General features: G+C 41.1%; 1 protein-coding gene across 4 annotated transcripts in view; it reads right to left on the reverse strand.

The window, feature by feature from the left end:
- PAPLN (papilin, proteoglycan like sulfated glycoprotein) overlaps positions 1-18,290 on the reverse strand; it is an 81,220-nt gene that overhangs the window by 32,125 nt on the left and 30,805 nt on the right. For 2 of the 4 annotated variants that reach the window (XM_074290076.1, XM_074290078.1), the window contains exons 5-14: positions 17,258-17,360; positions 15,735-15,865; positions 12,920-13,043; positions 9,834-9,914; positions 9,405-9,577; positions 8,229-8,352; positions 7,834-7,960; positions 6,582-6,647; positions 3,507-3,714; positions 1,674-1,853 (exon numbers count right to left, since the gene is read on the reverse strand). In XM_074290076.1, the coding sequence (XP_074146177.1) occupies positions 1,674-1,853; positions 3,507-3,714; positions 6,582-6,647; positions 7,834-7,960; positions 8,229-8,352; positions 9,405-9,577; positions 9,834-9,914; positions 12,920-13,043; positions 15,735-15,865; positions 17,258-17,360 (1,317 nt within the window). Of the gene's footprint in view, positions 1-1,673; positions 1,854-3,506; positions 3,715-6,581; positions 6,648-7,833; positions 7,961-8,228; positions 8,353-9,404; positions 9,578-9,833; positions 9,915-12,919; positions 13,048-15,734; positions 15,866-17,257; positions 17,361-18,290 lie in introns of those variants that run through there. The other 2 variants (XM_074290080.1, XM_074290079.1) reach the window with 2 other exon arrangements.

Genomic DNA, 18,290 nt, shown 5'->3' on the forward strand with positions numbered 1-18,290 from the left:
GGAATCAGGGTGATTAAGTAGTCTGTCCTGAGTCATAGAGCCAGTATGTGTCTAAGACAGAATTTGAACCCTGTGGGTGTGTATATACACATGTGCACACACAAATCTACAGAGACAATGAATCAGAGATATATGTATACACAGAATGCATATTCTGAGGTAAATATATATCCTTATGCAAGAAGACCCAGCAGAACTAGAAACACGTGCACATGCACACATGTGAAAATATAAAAATAGAATGGATATGCACACATAAAGATATGCAGGCAGCCGTGTTTATTCTCCCAGGATTCTAACCAGAAGCATTTCATACCATGACTAGATGGAGGGAGGGGACCACCTGAAAACATCCTTTGAGAAAGGACTCTCACACAGAACCTGAGGCTCAAAGATTTTCCCTTTACAATTCAAGTTCTAGGCAAATGGAGTGAGGATGGGTATCAGACAATGTCCCCAGTCTTTACTTATGTAAGATGAAGAGAAGACGAAGACAGCTATGGCTTCCTCACTAGACTGTGAGATCCTCAATAGCAGACTCTCTTTTACTTTCTCTCTGTCCAGCAGCACATAATAAATGCTTATTGATATATCGTATAAAACACAAGGAAAGATGATATGGTAGCTAACATGTTCCTTCAGGGAACTACCTAGGAACAGAGGGCCTTCTGGCAGTAAAGTATCTTCACTTAGCCCCCAACTCACAAAAATAGTATTTATAGATAATAATAATAACCAATCAGCATTTACCAAATATCTTCCATGTGTAAGGCACTATAGATGCTGGGAATACAAAAACAAAAATGAAACCCCCTGCCTTCAAAGGGCTTATATTCTATCAGGGATGAAAAAAATCATAATTTTCTCAAAATATTAATAAACAAATTTTATACATGGGACCCAAGAATCCTCTTTTTATTAATAACTAATTATTAGTAGGATTTGTCCCTCTTTTTATATCTTTTTGAAGGACAGGACTGACAAAGAGACAATTGGGGCAAGACTCTACCCAAATGGGAGAGCTTACTTCTGATCAAGGCTTAAATCCATTATTCCCATTGTTCTATTCCCTTAAGACTGGGTAGAGAATAGATCCTTTTGCCTATTGATCTGACTTGAGATGGGTCTCTTTGTCCAAGATTGCCATAATCAGTCACATCTGTAGGCTCCTAATTAGACTATAAACTCTTATTATAATATTCATTCATTAATTATTAACAAATTAGAGTCAAATTCCACCTATCCAAAGATATTTAAATATTCTAATGATCTTTGGTTTCTGAGAGAACCACTGACCTCTATTAATTATATGCCAGCCTGATTAATAAATTATTAACTACCTAAAAATCTAGATCTTTTGGACTTTTTATTCATCTCAGGAAAAATGTTATGTTTGCATATTACATACAATATACATACAAAGATAAATACAAGGTAATTTGGCCAGGAGGTATATATTAGAATATGGTTGATGGGGGCATCAAGCATAAGGGATCTAAGAAGCAGGAGGAATGAATGATCTATGTGAACTCAAAGAGATTCAGATATTCTGTGAGCGCTTCTTTTTCAATCATGTCATTTAAAGACATGTGTCAAGCACCAAGCACTTGAGAGAACAAGACTCTAGCACCCAGATGTCAGGGCTGAGAATACAAGCAAGTTCAGATACTCACTAGCCCCCAGTCACCGATATGCCAGCTGGGCTCCTGAAGAAGGCAGTTCTCTCCCATACAGACTTCAGTCAGGAGGGGTTTGTCTGCTGAGGAGCAGGCAGAATCTTGGAGGGGAGCACCTTCATCACCCCAACATGTGACAGTCCGGCTCCGAACCCCTGGCCCACAGCTGGCAGAGCACTATAGGGAGAACCCCATCATTATCATATGCTTCTCATTTCCCTTGAGGAGTTACTCTGGTCTATAATAACAATAATAATGACAATAACAACAATAATAATAGCTAACATCTATATAGCACTTATTAAGTGCCAGGCACTATGTCAAGCATTTTTTAATTATTTCATTTTATCCTCAACACAACTCTGAGAAGTATTATTATTCCTATTTTACAAATGAGGAAACATTATTATCTGAAAATAACTGTTGATGTTCAGTCAGTCTACCTCTTTGTAGCCCCATTTGGAGTTTTCTTGGCAAAGATACTGCAGTGGTTTGTCATTTCCTTCTCCATGGCCACACAACTAATAAGATGTCTGAAGCCAGTTTTAATCCCAGGGAGTTGAGTCTTCCTGACTCCACGTCTGGTACTCTATCCATTTCACCACTTAACTGTCCAACAACATCATCATGGTGGTGGTGGTAATGATGATGATATTATCCCAATTTTACAGATAAGGAAACTAAGAAAAATAGAGGTAAAGTTGTTGCCCAGGGCCACACAACTGGTAAATATCCAAATCCAGATTTGAATTCGGGACTTTCTGACTCCAGCCCCAGCACTCTCTTCATTGTGCCTCTAGTGAGGGAGCTCAAGTCAGATATCCCAAATGACAAGTGGACATCTCATAGAAAGCCTTGGAGATTCAGACTCTGCTAATGGAATTTCTAATCTCTTCTCCTTATACATCACCATCACTTGTGGATGTTAGAGCTTGAAAGAATCTTAAATATCATTTAGTCCCATCCATTCATTTTACAAATGGCCCTGGGGCTGCTAGGTGGTATAGTAGATAGAGCATTGGCTTGGAATCAGGAAGGCTCATCCAACTTCCTGAGTTCAAATCTGGCCTCAGACACTTCCTAGCTGTGTGACCTTGGGCAAGTCACTTAATTCTGTTTGCCTCAGTTTCCTCATCTGTAAAATGAGTTGGAGAAAAAAATGGCAAACCACTCCAATAATTCCACCAAAGGTCACAAACAGTTGGATATGAAAGTTGCAAACTGAAATGACACAACTGTTAAGATCCAGAGAGGAAAGAGTACATTTCCTAAAATGACAATCCCACTAAGATTTGTGGGATTAGCATTGAGGACTGTCAACTTTCAGACTCCCCCAACTTTGCATTTTTATTATATTGGGTGCTGAGCACAGTGACCTGACAGCTGTGACAAGCCCATGTAACCCTAATTCTGCCCAAGACTGGGGTAGTTTTGCAGACTTCTCCCCACCCAGAGGTTTATAGCAGTCTGCCTCCTCACTTGAATACAACCAGGCAGGAAAGCCATAACTTTCTTTTTAATGCCTTTTACATGTACATCTGTTCCAGTTCAGCAACTAATCAACAATAAGTTTCTTCACCATGTGACAAGCTGTCAAAAAGCACATGTACTGAAAATTGCACGTGCTCATAAGAGCATATACATTCTCATAAGGACTGGTTTGTCATCAACCAGTCTCCCATTAGTGGGCTATCCTCAGGGAACTTTGCCAGCTTTATGGAAATTATCCACTCTGCTGTTAGCAAAGAAGGCCTTTTGTAGCCAGAGGCAGCAAGTGGTCAATTCCTTGCTATGCTCCCCATCCCCATCCCCATCTCCAGTCAGACTCACCTCTCCCCAGGGCCCTGAGCTCCATGCTGCACACCTGTGCAGGTTGCAGGAGCGTGTGTTTGGGGGTCTCCCTGGCAGAGCTGCACATGAATCTTCATCTGTTGCCTCCTCTGTGCCTGCCCCATCAGATGCAGCACAGTAGACATGGCGGGACTGGGAACCTCCTCCACATGGAGCTGAGCAGGGGCTCCATGGCCCAGCCTTCCAGCTGCAAGGGGAGAAGAAGCTAGACCACTTCTGGGCTCTGAAGCTGAGCAGCATCGAGCAGGAAGCTCCTTCCCTAGATCTCCTAGTGCTCCTGCCCATCTCCCTAAACAGGAGGCTGCCACTCGTATACTAAGGCTGCTCATTCATATATCTTCAGTGAAAAGTCAGTCCTAGGTAGCATGACTGGAAAGGCACTGGATGAAAAGGAAGGAGACCCTGGATTCCAACTCTGTCCCCATCACTAACTTAATGTCTGATTTTGGACAAGTCACCCAACCTCTCTGCAAAATGATAAAAAACATAATAACAAAAACAATAATGTAATACAACCATAGCTCCCTATTTTAGAGTTATTGTGGGGATCAAATGAAATTATAAATGTATAATGATATTTTTAAAATTATTTTCTAAAGTACAGGGCTGATCATCTCATCCCCCTAACATAATAAACTCCAATGGAGTTTCTTAAACTCTTCACAACGTGGCCTCTTTCCTATTTTTCCAGTGCTCTCAACATATTACAATTATCACTTCCACATTGCAATTTTCCACATCATGAATTTGCCCATTGCAGTTTTAATAGATTGCAAATTGGCATAAGAAATTAGATGGAAATTTTCTGCGAGTTTTGCAGGAGCCACAGACATAGGAGTTTAAAAACTCAGAAATGCATAAAATATATGTACAGTATGGTATAACATCAGCATATTTTATCTTTTAATACCACAATAATTCAGACTTCTCCTCCAGTATAAAGGGAGGGCCAAAAATTTCACATGGATTTTTCAGAACAGGGGGCACACTGCATTCCTGACCCCCACAATGTGGAAGAGCTAACTTCCTTCTCAATTCTAATGCTACTCTCTGTTTTAATTACTTCCTATTTATTCTCTATATAGCTTATTAGTATACATTTGTTCTCTCGTTAGACTGTGGGTGCCTATTACTGCCATTTGTTTCCTGGTACATAGTAGGTTCTTAATAAATATTTGGCTGACTCCTTCCATGTACACTATGATACAGCAGCACTTGATCTTAGCTGATCTCTGAACTAAACACTCTTGTCTTTTCACTCCCCACCTTCTCACTGACTGGCCTCATGTCTAGTCTCCTTCCTCTCCTTTGGCTTCTAGTTTCCCTTGTTTCTTTGAAAACTCAGATCAGATTCCACCTTTCTCAGAAGGCCTTTCTGTCCTTCCCTATCCCTGCTAGTATATATTCTCAAGTGTCCTTTCTCAGTTACTTTCCACTTTATACTGTATATATTTTATATGTACAATTTTTCACATGTTGAAACCTAATTGTAGAATTTGAATTCTTTGAGGGTTAGGGCTGTGTTTTTGCTTTTTCTTTTCATTGCAATGCATAGCAAAAAGCCTGGTATACAGTAAACACTTAATAAATACTTGTTGGCTACTTAAATGATTAATAATAGCAGGTAATTTTTATATAGTATTTTGCCAAACACTTTTATATACATTATCTCATTTGATCATCACAACAATCCTGTTAATAATATTAACCAATAATAGTGGTATTATTATCCCATTTAACAAATGAGGAAACTGAGGTGTAAAGAGATTAAGGGACTTCTGCTGAGTCACACAATAATTAGGTTTGAATCCAAATCTTCAAACTCCTAGTTCAGTATTCTTTTTACCACATATCCAGGTTCTAAAGTAGACTTGATTACTAATTTTTTCTCTAGTTCTCAGTTTTCTCTATTATAAAATGAGGGACACAATCAAGTCCTAAGGTATTTTTATTTATCTCAGTGTCTCAACCTTCTCTTCCAGGTGCCTGTCCTTCCCCCTACTCCCCGAGGCTCAAGAGCTCCTAGAAACTAGATTTTAAAACTGGCATCCCCCGTGGTATATGAATGTAATGGAATATTATTGTTCTATAAGAAATTGCTAGAGGGGGCAGCTACATGGCACAATGAATAGAGCACCAGCCCTGAAATCAGGAGGATCCAAGTTCAAAAATGATCTCAGACACTTAACACTTCCTAGCTGTGTGACCCTGGGGCATGTCACCTAAGCCTAACTGCCTCACACCTCCCCCCCAAAACAATGATGAGTAGGGAGACTTCAAAAAAGCCTGGAAATTTTTATATGAACAGATGCTGAGTGAAGTGCACAGAACCAGGAAAACATTGTACACAGTAACAGCAACATTGTATAGATGATCAACTTTGCTCTTCTCTGCAATACAATGATGCAAGACAATTCCAAAAAGCTTTTGATGGAAAATGCTATCTACATCCAATGAAAGAACTATGGAGTCTAAATGGCAATCAAATTACACTATTTTCACTTTTCTGTTGTTTTTTCTTCTTCATGATTTTTCCCTTTTGTTCTGATTCTTCTTTCATAACATGACTAATGTGGAAATATGTTTAATGTGATTGTACATATACAATAACCTTTATCAGACTGACTGCCATCTTAGGGAGAGAGGGAGGAAAAAATAGAAATCAAAATATTATGAAAGTAAATTATTGAAAACTAATAAATATTTTTTAAAAAATAAATCAAAATATTATAAATCAAATCAAATATATAAAAATATTATAAAAGTAAATAGTTGAAAACTAATAAATTAAAAAAATTTTTTTAAAACAACCTGAAACAGCAAAGATCCTCTAGATTTCCAGATGCCAAAGTAGCCATGCAAAGCTCCAATGCCCATCACCTTCCCCACTAAGGGGGCAGAGAGTAAGAGAAGCTCCAACACTAACCCAAAGCTCCTGCCCAGCTGAGGGATGCTCTCAGTAGGCTCACCACTGCAGGCTTTAAAACTTCCGCAATCTATGGTTAGGCTGACAGAGAAAGGGTATCCGGGATGCCCACCCTTGCCCTCAGTTACCTTTTCCCACACATGCCTCGGGCTCGGCCATGGCTCCACACTCCCGGCGGGTGGAGGTATGAGATCCTTTGTGTACAGAACAAAGGGGTTTGCAAGGACCAATAAAAGCATTTCTCTTTCTGAGACCATGAAAGAAAGGGCCATGCAGCCAGCTACCTCTCTTTCCTGGGAGACTCCCCAGGTTAGTCTCTGATGCAATGACTCCATTGGGCTTGGGACGGCTCAGAAGCACAATCTCTTCCATCCATGCATATCCCTACTACAGGATACCTCACTGGCTAAAGGGATGCCAACCGGAGCTTTCTAGAGCTCATCTGAGATGCAATCCACCATACTCCCCAAATAAGCTCACCAAAGAGCCAGACTGAGAGTTTTCTAAGACATGAAAGTATTAATTCCTTTTCTGCTGCCCCTTAGATCTGATGTGACAAGTGAGGGAGGGGGAAAGAAGGGTAAAGACCACAACCAAGTCCTCCCTTGATTCCAAGCCCTTTGTCTAGAGGGGAACTCTGGGGGGAATACACCTCAGATCTACTCCTTGAATAATCTGGACTTTAAGTGTCAAAGAACCCTGGAACCTTATTTGGGGAGTTTGGTGGTTTGCATCTCAAATGGTACCCTTTGAACTCTACAAGGCTCTGGTTGGCATTTCTCTGAATAGGATCTCCTCTTTACTGAGGAAGAGCTAGAAACCGTAAGCCTATTCTCCTGCTTTGCATCATCTACTCACATCAGGAGAAAAGGTGACAGGAGATAGTTATATCAGGAGGCTGAAATGTTCGTGCCATCTTGCCTTTTCTTCTTAAGAGTCCCTTCCATCCACTCTGCTTATATTTTACATCTACCCAGTTGTCTATATGTTGTCTTCCCCATTAGAATGTAAACTCCTTGAGGATAGGGACTGTTTTTGCCTTTCTTTGTATCTCAGGGCTTAACACAGAAGAAGTACTTCATAAATGCTTGTTGAACAACTGTTGGATTTCAGGATGCCACAAAAAAAGAATCCCTTTCCCTGACACTCCTCCTCGGTCCTTATCTAGTACAGCACCTCGATAATTCACCCTGGGCTTATTTGTCAGATGGGTAATACCTATCTTGTCTCTCCTGAGTCCTAACCCCGCCTGACATTATCTATCCTGGGGAGAGGACTAGCCCTGATACCGTCTGACCCAAACCCTCTGTCTTGGGTCTCTGCCGAAGGGCAGAGGGAGAAGGGAGAAAGGGTCAAGGAGGCAGCATAGGTGGGGCTTACCGCTTGGTTTGTGGGCAGGCCTGAAGGTTGCAAGTGCGGTTGTCAGATGGCTGGGGTTTATGTCGGCACATATGATCAGGGTAAACCTCATTGTCGGTGGTACAGAATACCAGGCGTGTCTGATAGCCTGTCAAGAAGGGGCACCCAAGTGAGCCGGGCACAGCCTGGAGACCTGTGTCCCCATAGGTATAGCTGGGCCTTGTCCAGCAACTCACAGAGAGGTGGGGAAGGGTCCCGGATGTCAATGGATCTGGATACCTCCTGGGTTCTGTGGACCCTCATCCTCCCCCATGTCCTTTCTCTGCTTGGAACCTCCTCTCTCCTTTCAATCACTGTTATCTCAACTCCTAGGTGACCTCTGCTTTTTTTTTTTTTTTTTTTTTTGTCCTTCTCACCTCCTCCACACTCCGCACTGCAGTCACTCCAAGAGCCGTGATTCCAGCTGAAGCCAGTGTTCAAGGGCTGATGGGGCAGGTAATACTCGTATTCCACCCCTGGGTTGGGCTCTTGGCTGATAAGCTGAAATAGAGAAAAGAAAGCATCTATGTCCAAACCAGTGAAGAAGACCCAGATTTCCTGCCCCATTTCCTAGGGTAGTGCTCCTGTGCTCATGCTATTCTCTCTTTTTTCTTTCTCTCTCTCTTCTCCCTGTCCCTCTCCCTTTCTCTTTCCCTCCTTCTCTCCCTCCCTCCTTCTCTCCCTTCTCCCTCTCCCTTTCTTTTTCTCTCCCTTCCCAATAGAAATAATGATGGCAGGTTACATTTATAAAGGGCTTCCAAGTTTACAAGGAGCTTCTCCTTCTCTCATTTGAGCACCACAACAAAATAGGAAGGAGAGTCCTATGAGATCTGTGCTCCTCATTCCACAGATAAAGAGATCCCAAACCCAAATGATTTGCCATGATTAATTAGCAAGTCTCACAAGCAGGCTCAAACCTAGATACTTGGTATTCCAGTCTACCCCTTCCACTGTCTCTGCCCACATTACTGCTAGAGTGCAGAAGAGGATGGACCCGAGACTTGAAGTAGGGCAATACACTTGAGAGTCAGAATTCCTACATTTAACTCCTACCCTACACCTTCTCTTAGAGCCCATTCTGGCCCCATCTTCCCTATTCATTCTGTTCTACTCTCTCCCTTCCTGCTCCCCTCTCCTTTTTGATTGAGATGTCAGGGATCTTGTGCCAAAGTTTTCAAGATCAAGGTCTTGATTTGTGTCACAGACTCTTTAGAAGTCTGATGAAGCTCATGTTTCCCTTCTCGGAATAATTGTTTTTAATGCATAAAATAAAAAGCATAGGATTACAAAAGAAACCAATTGTACTGAAATACAATTATTAAAATATATATTTTTTTTAAAGCACCTCTGCCTTAGGTGGCCATGACTACTCTTCACAGGACAAATACCAAGGGGTGAATAAATGTTCCCTTGTGAACCCCTATAGCCATAGCAAACTATAAGGAAATGCTCCATTCTCGGTGTAGGTTATTGCCCTCTTCCCAAACCACCTATCATCCCCACTTCGATGGGTTAGAGGCGGAGGACAGAGAAAAGCAGCCGGCTCCACTCACCTCGATGACCAGGGGCTCAGAAGTCGGACCCCGGGCGTGCAGGTGTTCGGGTGCCAGATCCCCCTCGGACCCTCGTTCATACTGAAGAATGGTGCTGGCCACGGGCAGGGCCTGGGCAAACTCAATTGTCCAGTGGCCATTCAGATAGTACTCCCCCCGCACATTCTTCACTGCTGTGGGATGACAAGGGGTGGGGGAAGGAAGAAGAAAGTAGCCAGGAAAGTCCCCAAGGGAAAAGGGCTGATGTCTCACAACTTTGTCTATACTTCTTCTCCTCCCCCATGGTCCAGTCCCATAAGCCATGAGTACAGAGTACTGAGTTTGGGAAATGGGGACCAGGATTTGTTCCTGTAGCCAGATTCTGCTTATGGATTAGCTTTAGGGCAGTCTGAGGGTAACTAATCAGCTACAGGACCTGTTAGTCCATACCCAGAAAATTCCTGCTGGCTGCAGCTTCTGCAATATGGATGCTGGTGGCTCCTGCAGGAATGACCAAAATCTGGTTGTAACCTGAGGGAGACAGAAATATCATGAGACTGGGAAGGTCAAGGAAAGTGATGCCGAGTTCCGAGATGCATTTCCTCCACTCCCACCCCAACACACACATTCATTTATTTTTTTCTTTAATAGTATTTTATTTTTCAAATTACATGTAATGTTTACTATTTATATATATATATGTATATATATATATAATTTAATTTTCAGCATTCATTTTTGTAAGATTTTGAATTTCAAATTTTTTTCTCCTTACTTCCCTCTCTTCAAAACAGCAAACTGATATAGATTATAGATGTGCAGTCCTTTTTACCTTATTTCCATATTAGTCAAACACGCATACTCATGATCCAGTTTTCCAGTTTTTTAATACTTTACACACATACACACGCAACTCACCACCACCACCATGAACCCTTTATTTGGGATACACTGGTCTCTTTGTTCTTCCTGGAACAAGATGCTACATCTCTCAAATCTGGACATTTTCATTAGCCATCCCTCAGGCCTGCAATGCTCCTCCTCCTCATCGCCACCCCCTGGCTTGCCTGGCTTTCTTCAAGTTTCAGCTAAAATCCCCTTAGGCTTTCCTGATCCTTCTTAATTCTCATGCCTTCCATCTCTTAATTATTTCCACTTTGTCCTGTTTACAGCTTCCTTGTACATAATCATTTGAATAGGATCGTTGTAGAGGGTCAGGAGGCAAAAATCCATCCCAGGTCTAAAATCTTACCACAATTTGGCTCACCAACATCTCTTTTATTAATAGAAGAGACATGCTTGGTAATACTATAAATTGGAATTCTAGTGACTGAAACAAAATGCAAACACTACTCAACAGATTAAAGCCAAAACTTTGAACTTAGGACAGGAAAGAATGTCCACAAGGAGACTAAAGATAGTTGGGAGAAAGATAATTGAGACAATGGTATGATCAACTTTACCCTGATATCTCAATTATTTGCATCTCTAATTAATCAAGATCCAGAGCTTACTCATTTACATTTCAGTAGATGTTGTTAGAAAAAACTATAGGAAATTCAAAGAGTGTACTTTGTATCATATCTATGAGCATTTTATATATGTATGTCATATATATGTTTGTCTCTCTGATCAATAAACTTCGAAGAGTCCATAATCAGGACTTCTCTGCTTGGTCCCAGTATGTTGTCACCTTCTTCACTGCCCTACAGGAGCTGGACTCCAACAGATCATTAGCTTCTCAAGGGCAGAAACTATCTTTTGCCTTTCTTCGTATCCCTGGCTCTTGACACAGTACCTGGTATATTGTAGAAGATTAATAAATGTTCACACACATACATTGGATACCTGACCAACAATCCTTAGAGAGACCCCCACCAAACCCAGTGCCCGACCCCCTAGGAATTGTCTGGATCACCTAGTTGGCCCCTATTGCATCTAGTTCTGGATGTCACCCCTGCAGGACTTGGACTATCAGAAACTATGCATTCAATTTATTCAAAGTTTCAATAATCATTTAATAAGATGATTTTAAGTAGAAGATATTTTTCTAGGCACTGGAGGTGGAAAAAAAGAGTCACTTACATTCTACCAAGTGAAACAAAGTTTTCAGGGATAAACGCAATGAAAAATAAATACCAAGTAATTTCTCAGAAAGTAAGAGACCATTGAATTGTGCACAAGTAACTACGATTGACTTAGTTCTTCTCAGCTCCACAACAATCCAAGACAATTCCAAAAGATTCATATTGTAAAATATTACCACAATTGTGTGTATGTGTGCGTGTTTTCTCTTGTTTCTTCTTTCACCACAAAACTAATATGGAAATATGTTTTACATGATTGCACATATATAACATATCAGTTGCTTGTTGTCTTGGGGGTACAGGAGGAGCAGGATTTGAGAGCTCAAAATCTTATAAAAATCAATGTTGGAAAAAAGAAACTTGCTCATTATTTTAAAATAATGCAGTTTGAGACATCAATTTAGAAGGCATGGCCGCTGCAAGAATTTGCTTATTAATTCAGCTTACTTATTTACAAAGGTTTTGTTTTTATTTTGAGGGGAGGGGAGGGAAAGAGTAGGAAGAGGTAGGAGAGAATAGATTTTTAATGAAAAGAATAAGATTTAATTTAACTTAAATTTAAAACATTCAGTAGAGTAACAAGGGAAATTCAGGAGGGAGTGATGAGGTTCAGCTTCCCTCGATTCCTTGTGGTCAGGGAGTCAAATGAAGAGGTTCAGGGTTGTGTCCCCAAATGATGAGGTTCGGCGCAGGGCAGAGAGTTGTGGGAACCCCTTTGGTTGGCTCAGGGAATAGAGGAATCAGAAAGAACCTGGGTTCTTACTAGCTGCATGATCCTGAGCAAATAACTTAATCTCTGTTTACTTTAGTCCATTAAAGAAGGAAATGGCAAACTACTCTAGCAACTTTGCCAAGAAAACCACATGGACAGTATTGACATGCTATGCTCCACAGGGTCACAGTCAGACACGATTCAACAAATGAATAACAGCAATTAAATGAATAATTTTAAAAGTTGGGTTTTTGTTTTTTGTTTTTTACTGGAACCACAGAAAGCATTAGCTGAGGCTCAAGTGCTGTTCTTGGGAAAAACTCTAGACTTCTCTAAGCTCGTAGGCTATTGTAGCCTGCTCAGAGGAAACTGAAGAGAATATTGGGGCAGTTGAGCCTGTCCTGGTGATGATCCCCAAAGCTAATGCAGCTACCCCGGGAAGAGAAGCAGTGACCCAAGGTATTGGGGCTACTCAGGAAGGAGCAGTGACCCAAGGTATTGATTGGGACTATCTGGGAAGGAAGCAGTGACATAAACCTAAAGAGGAAATCCAAAGGGAAAGAGTGCTTTAAAAGGCACTAGGCCTAGGTCCGACATGAAGTAAACATCTGGGACTGGATTTTAGGAAAAGGGAAAAAGTCCATATATATGCAGACACACACATCAGATGATCAGACAGAATATATTTAAGTTCTCTGTCCCCAGTTCCAACACTGGTCCAGGCCAGGGCTTCCTACCTCTGGAGAGGTCATTAGCCTCAAAAGTGCCTTTGATTGGATAGCAGGTCCGGCCATCACCCCCACACTGCAGACATTTGTCTTCCTTCGTGGAGGAATACAGCACGTGGTCACAGCCAACGGCCTGCCTAGGCCCAAGCACAGGAGAGGAAGGAGAGAGTGAGAGAGAGAAGAAGCCGATCTCGTTAAGCTTCAACTGAACAAAAGAGATGAGGAAAAAAAGAGACCTTCCCATGCGCCGGATGATGGAGTCATGGAACTCTTTCTTCTCCTGCTTATTCTGAGAGACCAGATTCTGACTTGTTTAGTCGGGGTTTTGTCAGTCAAAAGTTAGCGAGGAACATTATTACTTGCCTCCATCTCGAGGACATAGTGCTCACTGGGCAGGCTGTGGCTGGGACTGACCTCTTGAATAAGGCAATCAAGAAATTGCCCAGTTGTTCACGGAATCACCTGAAATAGCGCTGAACCTCCCTGGGAGGTTTCATACATGATCACATCATGGGAATCTTCCCAAGCTGGTTTGCAAAATCATGTGTCAATTGTTTGATGCCAATGACACTTAAAGGCCAAGGTCTCCCACTGCATCCGGGTCCCTCTCCAGTCTCCTTGATCTGAATCTGGCCACCAGACCCAGATGGCTCTAGAAGGGAAAGTGAGGCAGGTGATCTTGCACAGCCTTCCTCTTAGATCTTTCCTAAATCCGGCTTACTGGCCATTGTACCATGTAGTTATGTGCATACTTATTATAAATGTGGTTTTGCATATTAGTAAATATTTATTGGATTTTAAAGTTTTCTATAAAAACTTAAAAAAATTAAACTACATTGCTGCATATAGTTTTTTATTTCCTTGTTTGTAAAAACAGTACCTTTCATCTTAAAATAGAGCAGAAACTTGGTATTGACTATATGTTTTCATGGATTTTATTTACTTCATCTTCACCTCATACTATCACCTTCCTAATGTCATGGTCCTCTTCAAGAATGAGGGACGAACAACAACCACAGCCCACGTGCCAAGCACTGTGTCAGACACTGGGGACTCCGAAGGCAAAAAATTAAATAGTCCCTGACCTCAAGGAACCTAGAATCCATGGGGATGGGAAGGTGGGAATCCCATGTATGTAGAAAATTAAACACAAGATATGTACAAAAAACTATTACAAACAAAAAGTAATTTCTTAGAACAGAATAAAAGGAGCTAGGGGGGAATCAGAGTAGGCTTCTAGGAGGAGATGAAAGAAGTCAGGGATTCCCTCAGATAGAGGTGAGGGGAATTTGGTCCAGACATGGGGAATGGATGGCCAGGCACCAAGATGGCAGAAGGAAAGCCACGTACAGGGAACAAGTAGACCAAATTAGTTGGGAGGTAGAGTGTGAGAGGTAGGTTGACATTTATTAATGTAGGTTTTGTTTTGTTTTGTTTTGTTTTAGAGGGGGAGATGATAGGGAAATAGAATTAATTTTCGTTAATTAAAAAAAATTAAAGAAAAAAGAAAAGGTGATGATGAAGGGCTTTAAAAGCCAGTCAGAAAAGTTCATATTTTATTCCAGAGACAAGAAGAAGCCAATGGGGCTCCTTGAGCAGAGCAAGGGCATGGTCAGGCTTGTGCTTTAGGACTATTAATTTAAAAGCTCAGCTAAGTGAGAACAGATTGGGGAGTAGGGGTCAATTAGGCTGCTGAGGTAGTCCAGGCAAGAAATGAGAGGGTCTGAAATCAGACAGGTGGCTGTGGTGAAGGGGATGGATGTAATATAGCTTGTAAAGGCAGAATTGACAAGATTTGGCAAGTTACTGAAATGAGAGATGGAGGAAGTGGAAGATTTGAGGGTAATTCTGAAGATGCAAATCTAGGAACAGTAAGAAAAGTGGTAGTCTCAAAAGAAAAAGGGAAGTCAGGAAAGGGGAAAGAATTGGAAGAAAAGATAATGAGCTCAGTTTTAAACATGTCAGATTTGTGAAGGGAAAAAGAGAGAGAGGGAGAGGGAGAAGGGAGAGGAGAAGGGGGAGAATGAGAAGGGGAGAAAAAGGAAGAAAGAGAAGAAAGGAGAAAGTTAAAGAGAGAGAAGGGAGAAGACCAGAAGGAAGGGGAAAGGGGAAAGGAGAGGGAGAGAGAGAATGAAGAGGACTCAAGAGAATCCTGGGACTTGACTTTTTTCAGTGAGGTGATTCAAGGCATCTTGAATCCATCAAGGTCTTGGAGCCATCTACATCGAGAGAGAGAACTATGGAGACTGAATGTGGATCAAAGCATAGTATTTTCACTTTTTTGTTGTTGTTGTTGTTGCTGTTTGCTTTTTTTTTTTCTTTCTTGTGGTTTTTTTCCTTTTTGATCTGATTTTTCTTGTGCAGAATGACAAATATGGAAATATGTTTAGAAAAATTGCACATGTATAATCCTATATAGGATTTCTTGCTGTCTTGGATGGGGGGGGGGAGGGAGAGAGAAAAAAATTTGGAACACAAGGTTTTGCAAAGATGAATATTGAAATAATCTTTGCATATATTTGGGAAAATAAAATACTATTAAAAGGTAAAAATAAATATTTTTTTTAAAAAAACAGAATCCTGGAGTTTATAGGAAGTGGAACATAGATCTATCAAAGGAAGCTGAGGAAAAAAAATCAGACAATGCTTTCTCATAAAAACTTGGGGAGGACAATGTCTAGAAGATTAAATGATGATCAGCAGACAAAAGACTCCAAAAGGCCACGGATTTGAGAATAAAGTAGAAATTGATCATCTTGGAGAGATGGATCTTAGCTCTGGGTGGAAACCATGCAAGGAGTGAGAGGGTAGGTCAATGGCTCACCTGACAAGTGCCCTGCACACAGACATCGAGTTTACCCGGTTCACACGGGGTCCCATCCACCACAGCCTCCTTGTGTCTGTAGTAGAAGTTCTCCCCCTTGGGAATGCAGTTCAGCTCACACTTGTTGGCAGCTGGAGAGGGAAGAGGGAAGAAGGTGAAATCCCAAAAAATGAGCTTTCTTTTCCTGCTCAAAAACAAACTAGCCTGACCTTGGAGTTACCCTAAAAGCAGATACTAAATATGGCAATGCTTGAATGTTCTATTAATCAGATCATCCAAATCCCAAGCTACACTGGGTAAATAGGAATTTACTAAGTAAAATCTCATCAAACTCCTCTCTAACTACACACACATACATACACACACTAATCATCTTCCTTTCTCTCTCCACCATGATCCCCTCCTACCTTCACGTTCCTTGATAAAAGGGACCTGAGACATTTAGGACTTTTCAAAGCAATGAGGATACCCGATTGTCCTTACCCGGCTACTGACCAGTATAATGGGGAGGGAGGGGAGAGGGTACAAAGTCATGGATCTGGAGTCTCCAGTTTTGAGTTCTATCTCCAGGATTTAGTAGGCATATGACAACTAGGTATTGAGCCTCAGTTTCTCCATATATGAAAAGGATAGAATAATATATATATTACCTACCTCACAGGTCTGCTTTGAGACTCAAATGATAAAATAAACATAAAGCTCTCTAGTATATACACACACTATACATATATATGGGTGAATGTATATAGATATGCATATGCATAGATATACATGTACATATTTTATTTATTTGTGGATATGTGCTTGTGCATATTATAATTGTGCAGGCATGTATCCTTATACATACCATTTACATATGTGTGCATGTACACTTATATGTACGCATGTGTAGCATTTTGTGTGTGTGTGTGTGCATATATGTATACATAAATGTTGTTGTTCAGTTGGATCTGATTCTTAATGACCCCATTTGGGATTTTCTTGGCAAAGACACTGGAGGGGTTTGCCATTTCCTTCTCCAATTCATTTAACAGATGAGGAAACTGAGGCAAATGGGGATAAGTGACTTGCCCAGGGTCTCATAGCTAAGAAATGTCTGAGGACAGATTTGAACTCAGGAAGATGAGTCTTCCTTACTCCAGATCCAGAACTCTGTGCACTATAGTGTCACCTAGCTACCATGTGTATGGATGTATTTTTCAATCAGATACGATCATTATTCTTCCACTTACTTAGACAGATTTTCTTCAGTGCTGGTTTCAAAGTCCTTCAGAAAAAGCAAAAAAAATCCTCCTTTCTTTCTAAGAGTGATTTTATTGACATGGGAGTTTCTCCTTCCACAGGTCTCTGGTATCAGGAGATTCTTACACCCCAAAGACTAAAGTCTTTACTCTCATAGGTTATGGAGGGTTCAAAAGGGGTAGCAAAATTCCTGAAGACTAAAAAACTGTGTAGAAGAACAATCCCAGGACATCCCAAGGAAGCCCTTGTTAATAAACAGAGCGATCCATTCCAGCTCTTACCTCCATAATATGGAGACCACTTGTATTTCTTTCCTTGGAATTCCTTCCCATCAAATTCTGCACACTGCTCAGCTCGGAAATCCCGGGCACCCTGAGGACATCTCTGCAGAGGAGAAAGGAAGAGGGAAAGACATAATAGGACGCTGTACTTTCCCTGGGAGGTGAGAGGCAGAAGGGAGAATCTACTCGAATTCAAGTCAACAAGCATGTATTAAAATGTAAACCATGTATAAAGCACTGAGAATACCAAATACAGTTATCCTTTCCATATCTCGACTTTCCCCATCATGTTTTTTGATACAAATGGGTTGGCATAAAAAATTAAATGGGAATTGGGGGGAGGGATTTTATAGAAGCTGCAGACAACACAGAAGAAGTTTAGGAACTCAGAAATGCATCAACTATATGTATAGCATTATATAATATCAGCCCAAATTTTACAATAAGATTACTGTAAACATCCTATGAAAGAGAAAGGAGGGGGCAGCTAGGTGGCGCAGTGGATAGAGCACCAGCCCTGAATTCAGGAGGACCAGAGTTCAAATCTAACCTCAGACATTGTGTGACCCTGGGCAAGTCACTTAACCCCAGCCTCAGGGGGGGGAAAAAAAAAGAGAGAGAGAGAGAAAAGAAAAAATTCTTACTGTTTCTCTGGTACAAAGGGAAGGCCAAAAAATTTCATGCAAATTTTGCAGCCCATGGGAGTATCTTGCCTCCCAACCCTCAAGATGTAGAAAGGATAATGATAGTCCCTTCCAAATCACAGAAACTCCTTTGTCTAAGAAGCTATTTCTCACCCAGCAGGCTCAGAAGCTAAAAACCATAGTAAAGACAATTCCATAATAGGGAATGTGAACTCCCAAACTCAGTCTTTAATCCGATTTGTCTAAACTCAACAAACTCCAATGAAATATAGCCACAGGGATTTAAAATAGCATAATTCCATGTGGCATCCTTCTCTAGAATCTTCCTTCAAAGGATTCATTCTTCCTCTCTCATAAAACACTTGGAACTTCCTCAAGAAAAACACTGA

This window comes from Sminthopsis crassicaudata, chromosome 2 (assembly GCF_048593235.1).
Source record: "Sminthopsis crassicaudata isolate SCR6 chromosome 2, ASM4859323v1, whole genome shotgun sequence".
Classification (NCBI taxonomy): domain Eukaryota; kingdom Metazoa; phylum Chordata; class Mammalia; order Dasyuromorphia; family Dasyuridae; genus Sminthopsis; species Sminthopsis crassicaudata.